This window comes from Bubalus bubalis, chromosome 8 (assembly GCF_019923935.1).
Source record: "Bubalus bubalis isolate 160015118507 breed Murrah chromosome 8, NDDB_SH_1, whole genome shotgun sequence".
Taxonomy (NCBI): domain Eukaryota; kingdom Metazoa; phylum Chordata; class Mammalia; order Artiodactyla; family Bovidae; genus Bubalus; species Bubalus bubalis.
In genome coordinates this window covers 93,272,382-93,287,114 of record NC_059164.1, presented here as the reverse complement: position 1 = coordinate 93,287,114, position 14,733 = coordinate 93,272,382, and the positions used below count along the sequence as shown (strand labels likewise).

The 14,733-nt window shown below is 44.4% G+C and overlaps 1 protein-coding gene and 1 long non-coding RNA gene across 5 annotated transcripts in view; one reads left to right on the top strand and one right to left on the bottom strand.

Annotated features, from left to right (window-relative positions):
- Nucleotides 1-2,537: 2,537 nt before the first annotated feature.
- Nucleotides 2,538-4,667, bottom strand: LOC123334903. 3 transcript variants are annotated; one of them, XR_006553099.1, is made up of 4 exons: nt 4,253-4,667; nt 3,742-3,877; nt 3,508-3,632; nt 2,538-3,257 (listed from the first exon to the last, which is right to left on the bottom strand). It is a non-coding gene; the product is annotated as an uncharacterized LOC123334903 (long non-coding RNA). The 3 variants fall into 3 exon arrangements; XR_006553098.1 differs by having other exon boundaries at nt 3,508-3,626; nt 4,253-4,665; XR_006553100.2 differs by lacking the exon at nt 4,253-4,667 and adding an exon at nt 3,971-4,236 and having other exon boundaries at nt 3,508-3,626.
- A 2,121-nt stretch (nt 4,668-6,788) lies between these two features.
- UBE2H (ubiquitin conjugating enzyme E2 H) overlaps nt 6,789-14,733 on the top strand; it is a 103,135-nt gene continuing 95,190 nt past the window's right edge. The window contains exon 1 of one of the 2 annotated variants that reach the window (XM_025291519.3): nt 6,789-7,316. In XM_025291519.3, the coding sequence (XP_025147304.1) occupies nt 7,264-7,316 (53 nt within the window). In that variant the 5' untranslated portion in view covers nt 6,789-7,263. The remainder of the gene's footprint in view (nt 7,317-14,733) is intronic. The other variant, XM_006043406.4, reaches the window with a different exon arrangement.

The window sequence follows — 14,733 nt, the reverse complement described above, 5'->3', positions numbered from 1 at the left end:
GGTGGCTCAGATGGTGAAGCATCTACCTACAATGTGGGAGACCTGAGTTCAATCTGTGGGTCAGGAAGATCTCCTGGAGAAGGAAATGGCAACCCACTCTAGTATTCTTCCCTGGAAAATCCCATGGATGGAGGAACCTGGTAGGCTACAGTCCGTGGGGTCGCAAAGAGTCAGACATGACTGAGTGACTTCACTTCACCTTACTTCATGGCGTCTCAGATTAGGTGATGGCACAGGGCAAAGGACTTAGTTTTGCCAAGTGTGTCCCAGAAGGGGAGTTCTTATGGAGTTTGCTGATGGGCGTGGGAATGAAGGGAAAAAACAGTTAAGGGAGACTCCAAGGACAGCCTGAGCCTCTGGCCAAATGGTGGTGCCATCTGCTGAGATGGGGAACTCTGGACCGGAGGCACAGACTCTTCCTTTACAGAGGAACATTAGTTGGGTTTAGAATGGCCTGGAAGTCTTCATGGTCATGCATGGAGGTCAGGCATGGAGGAAGTGGAATTGGGGTTGGCCTTCAGAATAAGGAGTTCATCAATGTCAGCAAATGAAGATTTTCATGTGAGTTAACAAACAGGGTTGCCCAGCTGATCTGAATCCTGGTGCTGACATTTACTGGCTATGTGACTGGGGGCCAATTACTTACCTTCTTTGAACTTGAGGTTCTTCATCCATAAAATAGGCAAAATCACATCTGTCCTTTCAGGTGTTAGGTTGTAACACACCTTGGCACAGTGCCTGGCACAGAGAAGGTGCTCAACATACAGGGTTTCCTGCTACTCTGTAGAGGGCATTAGGAAGGAGTAACTTTGTGAGCATCCAAAGGACTGCTTTAAGCTGCTTATTTTTGGTTGCCTTTTTAGCTAGAGTCGTCCTTTCTTCCTTTTATTTATATGATATTTGAACACTGTGTGCCACATGCAGTTCTAGCCATTGCATGAATTGCAGTGAGTGAAACAGACAAAATCCCTGCCTTCTTGCAGCTTACATTTTGGTGGAGGGAGAAGACAAACATAACTAATTAATAGACAGTATGTAATGTATATATGCTGCTGCGGCTGCTGAGTCACTTCAGTCGTGTCCAACTCTGTGCGACCCCATAGACGGCAGCCCACCAGGCTCCCCCATCCCTGGGATTCTCCAGGCAAGAACACTGGAGTGGGTTGCCATTGCCTTCTCCAATGCATGAAAGTGAAAAGTGAAAGTGAAGTCGCTCAGTCGTGTCTGACTCTAGCGACCCCATGGACTGCAGCCTACCAGGGTCCTCTGTCCATGGGATTTTCCAGGCAAGAGTACTGGAGTGGGGTGCCATTGCCTTCTCCAAATGTATATATGAGATGGTGCTAAGTCCTAGGGAGAAAACAAAACAGGGAAGGGGAAGAGGAGACACTGGGGTAGAGCTAGGACTGCAATTTTAAATAGAATGCCCAGAGAAGACTCTACTGAGAAGGTGACATCTCGGTAAAGCCCTAAAGGAGAGAAGGGAGGAAGCCAAGTTTTTAAGCTAAATGTAGAATGTTTTAGACCAAAAGTGGCAAGTTCAAAGACCCTGAGGCAGGTGCATACTTGGTACGTCTAAGGAACAGCTAGAAGGCCAGTATGGCTAGAAAAGTGTGAGTGAGGGAAGAAGGTAGGAGCAGCTCCTATATGGCATGCGAAGCCTGCAATGGTTTTGGCTTTAGTATGGAGTTAAATGGGAGTCCTCAGAGGATTTTGAACAGTGGGTATCTGGTTTATGGTTTAAAAGGATCACTGGTTCCTATCTGTGTGAATTCAGTGGTTAAAGAGAGGAGGCCTGTTGGGAAGCAATTCTAGTAAGGATGCCGATTTCAGTATTAGAAGGAGGGGTCAAGGATTGTTAAGTCCATGACCTCAGCAGCTAGAAGGATGTATTTAGTTGAACCAAATGATGTTGCTGATATTTGATTGTTCTTGGCCTTAAAAAGTAACCATTTCATGTATCCAACTTAATACTGGCCATTTACTGAGAAGGGAAAAACTATGTGAGGAGGTGGTGGGGAGGCTATCGGCAGTTTATTTTTGGACACGCAAAGATGTTGAACAGGCAGCCATATATTCATGTCTGGAGTTCAGGAGCGAGGTCCCAATCAGAAATGTACATTAGGGAGTCAGAGCACAGAGGGCAGTTATAGCTCTGAGACTGGATGAGGTCACATAGGGATTAAACGTAGACAAAGGAGAACAGAGGCCTCTGCTCCCCAGAGGCCTGGGGAGCAGGCCAGGGGCCTCTAGCATTTCCAGATGGGAGAGATGAGGAAGCAGCAAAGGAAACACAGGAAGCCACGACTGGCAAAACAAGGGTTCCAAACAGGGAACTGGCCTCAATGAATAATGTAGGTGTGGATAATTTCCAACCTCCCTCTCTCCTTGAGCCTTGGCATTATGGAGTGCGTGTGTGTGTATGTGTGTGTGTGTGTGTGTGTGTGTGTGTGTGTAAGAAGGACATGGTAATATCTTATCCAAGGCTAGATCTTTAGAGATTATAGCATCTCTTCTTCTATTTGATCCAGGCAAGGGTAATGCAGGTGCTATCATCCCATTTTACAGATGAGTAAACTGGGACATAAAGATTAGGTTTCTTGCCCAAGTTACATCAAGGTATCTGTCTCCAAGTTCCACATGAATCATGCTTGTTTGGTGCAGGTGGGGGGGTGTTGGTGTTTCCCCAGGGGGCCTGCTGTTAGAGGGAGTATGCAGAGAATCCCAAGAGAATGACAGCAGTTAGGAGATGCAATCTTGCCATCCTGGCCACTGCTGGCTATTCGAGCCCTACTGACTGCTTCTGTGGGGACAAGTTGTAACAGGGTTACACGGAAGAGACTTGAAATGAGTTTTAAGCTTTCATTTCCTGGCAGCAAGAAAACTGCTGAATTTATTGCCCTCTTGAGGGCTCTGGATCTGTGATCTCTGATACAAAGAGCTCCAGACTAAAAATGAGACTATTTCTCGACAGAAATGGTCAAACAGAATCAGAAGGCCTTATCTGGGGGACTTTCACATCTGGTGGGGACCGTGATAAATTCACTTTAGTTTTAGGGCCATTGTGTTAGTAGGGACCTCCGGAGATAGAGAAGCTTCTGGGCTAGGCTCTTTTACATACTCCGCCGAATGATGGGTTCATCTTACTCCGTCTGAATGTCTTGCTCAAAGCAGTATATTCTCTGCAAACTTGTTTTCTTGCCTTTGAGAAGCTGCTCCTTAGATCAGAGACTCCTTTGGTCAAGCTTGGCCCTGCCCTGGGGAGAGATAAACAGGCCTGAATACATTTCCCAGATTGCAAAAGTGGCGAGTCAGTCAGGGCTGAACAGCTGTGCCCTCGTAGCGCCACTGGTTGTCCCTGATAAGGAAGAACATGGCTCATTCTAGCGCACTGCCATGAGTGCACACATATAAACAGACACTCCCAGGCCCTGGTGTTGTTTTAGAGTAAATTATTGACATTCTGAATAGCTGAAACCTTGGGGGGAAAGGTGAGCACAAACTTACTCTGCTCAAGAGGAGCTCCAGGTCCAGAAGCCAAAAGATGTCAAACCAGGGCTGTCACTTGGCACCATTTTGGAGCCACCTTTTGAACCTATGTGGTCAAGGGCGGGTTCAGAAGCCCTCTGAAGCTCCAGAAAGAGGAGGGAATGGAGAAGAAGTCAGAAAGGGGGCAGTGGATTTATGAAGGAGCAGATGGCAAAATGCCCAGAGAGAAACTCAGTAAGAATGTGAACATACCTTCACGCAAAGATGGACCCTATGACATCCTTAAAACAATACCAGAAAAGGGAATTCCCTGGCGATCCAGTGGTTAGAACTCCATGCTTCCACTGCAGGGGCCACAGTTTCGATCACTGGTTGGGGAACTAAGATCCTGCATGCCATGCATGACCAAATAAATAAATAAATATTAATAAAATTAAAAATACCCCCTGAAAGTGAATGCTTTTCTTCTTATATGACTTACAGCATATAAGGAGTGGGGCAATGGGAGACTGATATTAATAATACCACCAGTAATATCATCACACTTATAATTATGAAAAGCAATTTATAGTTTACAAGGGGCTTTCACATTAATCTTTTCCATTGATTCCACCAACCCACTCAAGTGGGTAGGGCATTATGAGCCACAGTTTACAGATGAGAAAACTGAGGCTCAGGGTGGGTATAAGCAATTAACTGAGGCATAATTATGGTCTGGGGAGGGGCAGGTTTGTCCTAAGTAACCCAGAGCTAAGATGCTTACTAGGAAGGGTGATTCCTTTTCAAGGATTGCTCAGAGGCTAAATGCATTCTTAGGTAGAGCAGCCCCACCTTCCCTAGAGTGATCCAGAGCAAGCCTCTCTAATCACTCCCCTGATGATTTTTGCTTAGTACTTAGATCACAGCAGCATAACATCTGTAAAGATTAAAGCATCAGGGAAAATGTCTAGATCCACCCTATGCCCTTCTTTCTCATATGTTCCACCTTTGACCAGCTCAAAATACCTTCGGGTCCTCCATAAGCTTGCTAACTTGATATCAGGTGGGGAAGAAAACATCCTTATTTACATAGGACTTTATGGAAGCACAGGACCCACCTAGAGGGTCAGGCAGGTGTTTTGATAGTGCTGATGCCTATTGGAATCTTCCAGCAGTGGTTCTCAAACTTTGGCCTGCATCAGCATCATCTGGGGAGATTGTTAAAGACTTGGATGTCCAAGCCCCATCCCAGACCTTTGGAATCAGAATCCCCATGGGTGGGCTCTGGACATTTGTGAGCTTAACAAGCTCCCCAGGTGATTATGAAGCACACCAAAGCTTGGGAATCACTCAGGTGAAGGGGAACAGGGAACCAGGTGGGGAGGGGAGGGAGCAGCAACGGGAGCCTGGAGAGCCTAAAGGAGACACAGTCATGAACAATTCCCTGCTCTGGCCTTATCTCCCTTTAACAAAGTGGTCAAATAAAGGGGGTTAGAAATCTCGTCATTCAAACATGTGTTCCTTCTGACAGAACTGCAATGTGCAATAGGAAAGAGCAATACAGCCCTTTTAGAAGCAGTTAAAATAGCCTGTATTTGTCAGACAGAATAGAGGTGACCAGGCACTGCGGAGAGTGAGAAATAAGTAAGAAATGATTGTTTGATGGATACAGAGTTTCTGTTTAGAGTGATAGTTCTGGAGATAGGTAGTGATGATGATTGTAGTACACTGTGAATATACTTAATACCACTGAATTTTACATTTTAAAATGGCTAAAATGGCAAATTTTGTGTTATGTATAATTAACACACACACTCAACAATAATGGGTCTTTTGGGGGATGAAATGACAGGCACAAACAACATTCAATTTTAAGTGATTGCTGCTGCTCCAGGTTCATGTGTGTGTGTGTATGTTTATGTGTGTGTGCATGCGAGCATGCATAGGAGGTTACATAAGGGGACCCAACTCACAGCACGTGGTTTGACAGACTACAAGCGTGTTCATGGGGACAAGGGAATAGATAAAAATTTTGAAAATAGATGGTAGCAAAAATGTGATATAAATGCAGGAGCTGCCTGGAACACTCCTTCCTGGCCCCTTTGCCTGGTTGACTCCAGGATTCCACATCAGTTCTTTTGGAGTGCCTTGTAGAGCTGCTGCTGTTGCTGCTGCTGCTAAGTCGCTTCAGTCGTGTCCGACTCTGTGGGACCCCATAGATGGCAGCCCACCAGGCTCCCCCGTCCCTGGGATTCTCCAGGCAAGAACACTGGAGTGGGTTGCCATTTCCTTCTCCAATGCATGAAAGTGAAAAGTGAAAGTGAAGTCGCTTAGTCGTGTCCGACTCCTAGTGACCCCATGGACTGCAGCCCACCAGGCCCCTCCGTCCATGGGATTTTCCAGGCAATAGTACTGGAGTGGGGTGCCATTGCCTTCTCCGCCTTGTAGAGCTGTGTCTCTCAAACTTTACTGCACAAAGGAATCACCGGGGGACCTTGTTAAATTGCAAATTCTAATTCAGTAGGTCTGAGGTGAAGTTCTAGCCTGCGTTTCTAACAAGTTCCCAGGTGATGCTGACAGTCTAGATCTAGACCACATTGGGAGGGCTGTGTAAATTTAAAGTTCACCATGATATCCTCATGTCCACCAGAGTGATTACCACACAATGGGTAATCAATAAATGCTTACTGAATGAACGATGAAGTTATAGGTTTGCTCTAGGAGTTTGGAAGGCAGAACAAACTGTCCTAAACAACAGTATATTTGGGGTACTTCTGCTTCTTTCAGTCATTCACTTTGTGAAATCACCTCATACTGTGTAGATTAAAGATGTTACAACCAACTTGCCATCATGCTGTCTCAACTCTAATCCTTGAAAAAATGACCCTATACACATGAAGGATAGCAAACCCTGATTTGCAAGCTTGAAGAAGCCTGGCTATTCTCTCCTTTCAAGGTGGGAGCAGAGGGCAGGGAACCTGCTGGTTTAGGAATTTCTAGATTTTGGTGCCTGTTTGGGTTAATTGCCACCTTGGCTTCCTTAAATCAAATAAACAGACTTTTTAACAGTGTATGTGGGAAGGAGGTTCATTACCCTGAAACACATGAATATGATGATACTGCCATTATTAACCATTATCGTTTTTGATGATGACAACGACGCTGACAGTTGAGCGATTAAGTGTGTGAGGGAGTTGGGGGAGGGGGCAGAAAGCTGGGCGGGCAGGAAAAAGAGGAACTACAACTCCCAGAATCCCCTGCAAAAGCCCACGCCGCCGCCGCGGCACCCCACCCCTTTCGCCAGCTGGGCCCGCCCCGCCGATGACGTCACAGAGGTGACGTCACGGCGCCCAGAGCGAGGCTGGGGTAGAGAGGCCGATTGAGCAGGAGTCGTCCGCTTGTCGTGGAGGCGGCTTGGGAGCCGGCGAGAGGGTGAGCGGGCGAGCAGGCGAGAGAGCTAGAGCAGGCAGGAGGGAGCGACGCGCGGCGCAGAGGAGCGCCAGGTCCGGGCCGCGGCGGAACCCACAGCCGGAGAGGGGCAGCCCGAGCCGTGCGCCGCGGGGTCCCCACCCCCACTCGGCCGGACAGTGCCCGGTGTTCCCCCCCGTGCGGGGGGCGGCGGCGGCGGCGGCGGCTGACGGGACCAAACAGGACCGCGGGGGTGTTGCCACCTCCATCGAGGAGCCGGCGCGGCCGCGGGCTCCTCACAGCCGGGGCCCGGGGCCCGTGACAGGCGGGCTGAGGAAGGGCGAGAGGCGGCGGCGGCGCAGGCGACGGGGAGGCAGCGGCGACACCATGTCATCCCCTAGTCCGGGCAAGAGGCGGATGGACACGGACGTGGTCAAGCTGTATCCTTCGTGGAGGGGGCGGAATTCGGGTTCTACGTGGGGGACGATATGGGGATGCCCGGGGCACCCCCTGAAACCTAAGCAGGGGCCCAGTGGCACTCCAGCCCACTGTCCAAGGCTTCCTCCCACCCCTCCCTCCTCCCAGTGCCTACGGAGGCTCCTTGGCACCTCCCAGGAGCCGAGATCCTTCTCAGCTCCCCCTTTATCTGCAGCACCCCGAAATGTGCGTTGTTCCACGCTTTTTCCGTACCCCTAGTCCCCGTGACTTTTCTCCACGACGTTTGGACTCCCAAATGGGCCTTTTTTTTTTTTTTTTGCAGTACCAGCCCTCTCTCTCCACCACCAAGCCCACCTTCTTTTTCCTGTTTGCTCGCTCTGAATTTGGGGACTCGAGATAGAAATTCCGTAGAGCGAAGCCTTTCTCCTTTTCTTGAGATGCCTTCATTCCCTCCTCTCACAGTGCTTCTTGAACTGGGGTAACTCAAGTGACCTCCTTTATCCCTAATTCCTTTCTATATTAGGAAGAGAGTAGTCTGCTCAGTGCCCCCCTCTTGTATTAAAGAGCTCTGAATATTTTAGATCAGCTACCCCTATTAAGCTTTCTGGTCCTTAGAAGAACCCCACTCTTTTCTTCCTACCGACAAAGCCTATCCCACCCATAGTATGTGGTGAGGACCCCCAGGCCCTCCAGCAAGCCACCCTCCATATTGTGGCTATGACAGCTGAGGGGGAAGGAGAAAAAGAGGATCTCCTTGACCAAATAGCCCCTGCACTAGCCAGTTAAGCAAACTCCCTGTATGAGAATAAGGTGCTCATAATAACTGCCCTGTTCTTGCTAAGTGACACCCTTTATTTTCCTACTCCCCCCACCCCCAACTTTATGTACTTTGGAGGTAGCAGTGGGAAAGCTCTAACTGATAAGAGTCCTTCAGGCAGTGGTTTTGGTTGGAGTCCAGACCGATTATTTCATGACCAGCTAGAGAAATTCGCGAAGGTTCCTGTGACAAATCGAGACATTTTTTGAGGGGTAATTTAGAGAGTGATGAGAGAGAGGAGCCCAGGGTTCCGAAAGACTAAATCCCTCGGAAGAGGGGGAACCTGGGGCTGGAGAGGGGTAGTGTGTGAAACGCAGTTTAAAAAGTCCTGTCTCCTGCTTCTGTTTCTCCTTTACCCCCATCCCCCCACCATTTCCCCCTGTTGCTGGGTTTTGTTTATATAACTCAAGTTGTTTGGCTAGATTCTTCAGGTGAATTCCTTCTTTCTTCCTTTTATTTTTACTGTTTTTGATTGGATGTTTTACCAGTTTGTAGAGATCGATGATTATTGTTGAACACTCACTTAAAGAATTCGCTGAAGTTTTAAAAAAGTAGTTTTTTTCATTTGGTTTAGAAGTGGGGGATGGAAGGGAAGTTGCCTGGGCAAGTGATTCTCCCCCCCCCCCCCCCCCAACTCCATAATCTTTTCAGGAATAAGATGTTTTTCTCTTCACTCAGGAAAACTTGATTAGAAATTAGAAACAGTACATGAACGTCTCAGTTTAGGGTTAGAAGTTTAGAATTTGGGGGAGGTGGGAGTGGGAATTAGAGGAGCAAGTAATAAAGTATATATTATGTACCAAATATATGTTTAGGCACAAGTGAAACTGACTCTTTATGAGCTGTTCGTGGCTATGATTGAGTTTTGTAAATGTGTGAATGATAGCCGTAATGTTGGCTTTTCATAAGGTGGCAGGAAAACTTGTAACTATGGCTGTGTGTACATTTTACACAAAGCAGTTTCGGGTTTTATTTTTGTTTAGAAACTAGGAAATGACATGGTGGCAGAATCTTGAGTTATTTTTATCTTGAATTGAGACTTACTGTCACACCTAATGCAAATTTCTACCTAATGTTTAATTGGGATGGGGGTGAGAGAGAATTCCAGCTGTCTTTGATCAATGTCAGATTCTCAAATTATATACTTACATATATTTTTTTAGAAGGCTGAGGATAAAGAGGGTGAGGCCTTACTTGACCTGATGCCTTTTCCATACAGTGCCTTTTGTTCATTTAGTAGTTGTGGCATCTAGAATGATTACCGTATTTAGGAGTCGGGGTGTGGGGGGTGGAGAGGGGGAAGAAAACAGACAAAGAACAGCAGGGTGTCTTTCTTTTTTTTCTTCCCCTAAGTGGCTTATTTCATAGCTTATTTTTAGTAGAAGATGAAGAAAGGCAAAGATGCATTGGCCTTCTGTTCTTTCCCCACCTTCCTCCTTTCTGACAAAAGAAAGCAGAGGCGCTTTAAAATTGTACATGTCTGAGATAGGAGGACAACAGTCTCGGGATTTAAAAGCCAGAGGTTATCTTTGTTTCATGTTTGTTATTTTCTGGTCTGAGTTAAATTTTTTGTATTTCCTTTTGTTGTGCATGTGTGTTGGGGTGGGTGTGTGAGAGATTTTGTGGCCTCGTTTCTCTGTTGAATTCACATTAGTAGGCCCAAATGGAGACAACAGTTTTTTGAGCAAGGTATATTTACCATGAAATTTAAGCAAGGTGTATTTACCAGGATACTGCTAAAATGAATACAATTGTGTGAAACAGTCGAGGGTTGAAAATGAAAGATGGTGTGGAGGAAGTAGGAAAGGTCTGGAGGAATGTACTTGCTTTTTGCCCCTCAGTGCCCCCTTGATTTCTTTGGTGTGTAGGCTGATAGCTGGTTTTGTTGAAATCTCCTGTTTCAGCCCATTTTTGGATGTCTCCTGAGCATAATTATGCCACCAGGATTTACAGCCTGGCAGGGAATCTATATAGTAGGAAAGTAGCGCGTGGGGGTAGGGAAAGAAGAGGATGTGTAACTAATTGGCCACTGCCTTCCAGCACCTCCTTAGGTCCTTTCAGAGACACCCTCTCTGGTTGTTGTTTGGTGATATTTCTTTTGTGACGGGTTGGTAGGAGGAGAGCTGACTTCCAAGTTATGGAGGGAGTGAGTGTTTTGCACCAATGCACTTAATAGTCTGCTGGGCGATTATGTTCTGAAACTCTGACTCATTCATTGTTTCTCTTCTGATCCTTTGCTGAGGGTTGTGCAAACCTCTCCAGGAGCCTAGAAACTGATGTACATGACTTGGGCCCTGTAGGAATGTGTCCCAATCAAAAAACTTGCAAAAAGCCCAAATCCTGTGGAATGGTGGTTGAATAATAGTGTTGCCATTTGTTTTGCAAAGTGAGGTGGGTGGGTGATACTGTGCTGTTCTCAGCCTGGCAAGCTTTGAGGTTTCTATCTCGAACCGGCTGATTATTTAGATTGTCTGAGAACTGGGACTCTGGTGACCTTAAAGCGTGATTTGCCCTAAAGGAATATCGGTTTAAGTTCTCCTGGGTAGAGGAACAAACAAGCTCAGATTACACGGGTTTCCTTGTTGGTGGGGGTTACTCGTCTCACCCTGTTGCACAGCCTGGTGATCCTTTTATCTGTGAACCAGTGGCCCCTGCTGAAGGCTGGAACTGCTTGTTTTGGAAAAGCCTATGCAGGCAAAAGGCCGTAGGCACAGCTCCTCACAGCTTATTGGCTGCTCTGTTACTACCCGGAAAAGGAGGAGGGGCGGAGCTACCAAACAGCTGATGGGAATGTGTGACCAGTGTGTTTATATACAAAAGAAGTTGGGGCTGGGGAGGCCTTGTGAGTGGTGTCACAGGATCAAGTGTATTTTCAAGGGGTAAAAAGAGGAGAGGAAAACCTGACCTGTTAAGAGTACAAGAAATATTCAGGGTTAAATCAGAAAAGTGGATCTGATGCTAACGAGAACTTGGCAAGCACTGTGTTTGTTATTGGTGTGAAATTTTGGAACTTAATTTTATAATACCAAGAGTTTTCAAAGAGTCCCTTTTTCAGAGGGAGTGTGGTAGCTAAAAACGGATAGTCACCACTTTAAATGTATTTAACCGACTCCTGCAGGGATTCATAAGTATGGTAGAAAGGTAAGCTTCCCTTGTAAAAGCTTTAAGAGCAGTGATCAGAAAGGGCCAGTGTCTTATACTAAATTCATTATCAGCATTAGTGAATCTTATAGAATCCTAGTTGTCTGCCTTAGGGTTTCAGAAGCTTTCATTAACAGGTTCATCCCCTCAGTCATTTCTGCACTCTTCTCGTGCCAGCCTTGGGGCTAGATGCTGGGGGTTTCGTAGTGAAAAATTTGGTGTGTGCTTATGTAACTAAAACAAAAAAAATCAAAGTATGTGTTGTGTTATAGCAAGTGAGGACTGTATGTATCACCTTTTTTTTTTTTTTAATAACTCATATTTACTTTCAGAATTGACTTTTCAAGGAATAGAAAGTTTAAAGTGAAAAAAAAAGTTTAAAGTGAATTTTATGTGATGGGATATATGGGGATCTCTCTTCCTGTTATTTAAAAGATTGATGTTAAAAACTGAAAAACAAATATTAAAATGTGTAGCCATTTGTCTTCAACTTGGGTGTTTTGCTGTTGATCCATAGTTATTCTGTCCCTAAGTTAGTAGTGTTTGTTGCTCTTTTATTTGTGCTAAAAGTGTAGACGGTTCTATTATCTTTTAACTAACTCCAGTGTCATTGGAAAAGTGTGGTTTGCCTTTTATTTCCTGTGATCTCTGTTTTAGTGAGATGAAAAGATGGAAGGTGAAACAGTTTTATGGTCTTCAAGCTAAAAGTTAAAGCTTTGGCAACTCTCAGTGTTCTGAATTTGTCTTCTCTGCCTAGATTTTGGTGACAAATATAACGTACTGGCACTTGGGTTAAGCAGGAACCTGCATGAGTAAGCATTCACAGCTTCAGAACATCTGATTCCTGCACTGCAGTTCTAGTAAATTACACACAAGCCTAAAAATTCAGCTTTTAGGGGAAAACAATCTTTGCAGATGTGACCCATAAAAATCCCTTACCTGTTTTCGTGTGTGTGTATGAGTGTGTTAAAGGAACCTGGATTTGTTGGTTTTCTAGTATTGTGCAGTTTCCCCAGCACCTTGACCTGTACATATCTACATATATTATAGATACATAATTATATGTAATTTAGTATCTTGTTTCAGTCTTACCAGATTTTAATGGTTCCAAGAATCACTGGATTTTTTGGCATATGATTCAGACCTGTGAAAGTGCTTACAGTGGAGTAGCTTTTTAACTGTAGACCTGCAGCGTACATTTTAGTAAAATACTTAAATGAAAAAACTTTAATTGGATTATACGAGTAGTAAGATAATTGAGGAAAATATAGGTTACAAAAAGGGAAAGAAAACCATCTCCCATAAGCCTATCCTTTAAATAAATACTGGTTCTCAAACTTCAGTGTGATCTTAACAACTTGGTTGTGGTGGTGGTTTAGTCGCTAGGTCGCGTCTGACTCTTGGGATCCCATGGATTGTAGCCCGCCAGGCTCCTCTGTCCATGGCATTCTCCAGGCAAGAAAACTGGAGTGTGTTGCCATTTCCTTCTCCAGGAGATCTTCCTGACCCAGGAATCAAACCCAGGTCTCCTGCATTGCAGGCAGATTCTTTACTGACTGAGCCATGGGGGAAGCCTACTTGAAGGGTTTGTTAAAATGGGTCCCACCCCTGAAATAGTGTGATTCACTCAGTCTAGAGTGGGGCCTGTGAATGTACATTTCTGAGAAGATCCCAGATGATGGTGATGCTGTTCTGTCCAGCAACCACCGTTTGAGAACCATTGTCCTGAAATGTTAACATTATATAGTTTTTTCTTATCAGTGCTTCCCCCCCCCACCCAGGATATATTATTTTCAATCTGTTGATCATATTGTATGTGCCATGTTTTTGCTTAATATTTTTGCAGCTGTTTTTCCCATTTATAAATATAATAGCTCATGTAATAGGCTATTACAAGAGCTAAACCATGACCTAAAGCATGCCTGTGCCATTGATTTAATTCTTTGCCTTTTTCCTGGGATAAATAAGATTGAAATTAACATGCATAAGGCTTTTCTTACATTTTTGGATTATTTCTCTTTTCTAGAAATGATATTCTAGATCAGAGAAGGTAAGCTTTTGAATTAAAATATTTAATTAAAAATCTTGAGGTCCACACCCAGTGAATTCTCACTTTGTTATATTGTGTTTTAGCTGGTGTCCTTTCAGCACTGAAGCAGTCAGCTTGGCATAGTAATGAAAAATGAGTTCTGATCTCTTTGTTTAAACTTTGATATTGTTTTGTGTGTGTTTGAAAATAGTACTTCTCAAAGTGCCTTCTCTGAGTTGGTAGGTTGCACATAATATATTCATGAGCTGTCTGATTGGTAAGAGCTGTAGAGTTTTAGTGACTTGATTATTTTTCCTTTTGTTTTTTATTGAGGTATAATTGGCATAAAATAACTATACATGTTTAAAGTGATAGATTTGGTAGGTTTTCACGTAAGTATCACTCATGAAGCCCATTGCCACAGTCAAGATAGTGAACATACTCATTTTCCCACAGTTTCTCTTGTCACTGTAGATTATTTTGCATTTTCTAGAATTTTATATGAATGGAATCATATACTGTATTGTGTGAATTCTTTCCGCATATTTTTTAGATCCCCCCTTGTTATCATGTAGTTTTTTTTTTTTTAAACCACTGAGTAGTATTTCACTGTATGGCTGTACCATAATTTGTTTATGCGTTCACCCCTTTGTGGACATTTGGGTTGTTTTCCGCTTGGGGTTATTACAAGTAAAGCTGCTCTGGACATATGCTTCCTTTTCTTTTGGTAAATATATTAGAGTGGAATAGCTGGATCATGTGGTAGATACAGATTTAACTTTATAATAGGTTGCTTGAATTTAAAAAGTTAAATGAGGATGGTTGTGGCATTGAACTGTTGCTTCAGTTGTGTGTTTTAAAGGAGTCCCATTAAATAACATAAGTTTAAACACTGATTTCTAACGTAACTGTCAAAGCTAGTTCTGTGGCTGCCCTTCCCTTTCCTTCATTCAAAGTTAGTTAAATTTTCATTGTGAAATATTTTTGTTTTGTGGCCCTTTGAAATGGTACTTCAAGAAATATGGTCACAAATAACTTTTATTTTTGCATTTGCTAATAAGACTGTATTTTTGTGAGATGGTAAGCACCCTCTTTGTTGATGGTACCTTTTTCTTGCTTTTTGTAAAGTATTGATAATAATTTTTTTAACATTAGTTTTACTTATCACCTCCAGTTTACAAATAATTACATAGGACCCTGTTAAGGTCTAAATTGTCATATGGACTGTGTATGCATTTAGTTGCTCAGTGGCGTCCGACTCTTTGTGGCTGCATGGACTGTAGCTCATCAGGCTCCTCTGTCCATGAACTTTTCCAGGCAAGAATACCGGAGTGGGTTACCATTTCCTACTCCAGGAGACCTCAACCCAGGGATTGAACCTGCATCTCCTGCATTGGCAGGTGGATTCTTTACCACTAGCGCCACCTGGGAA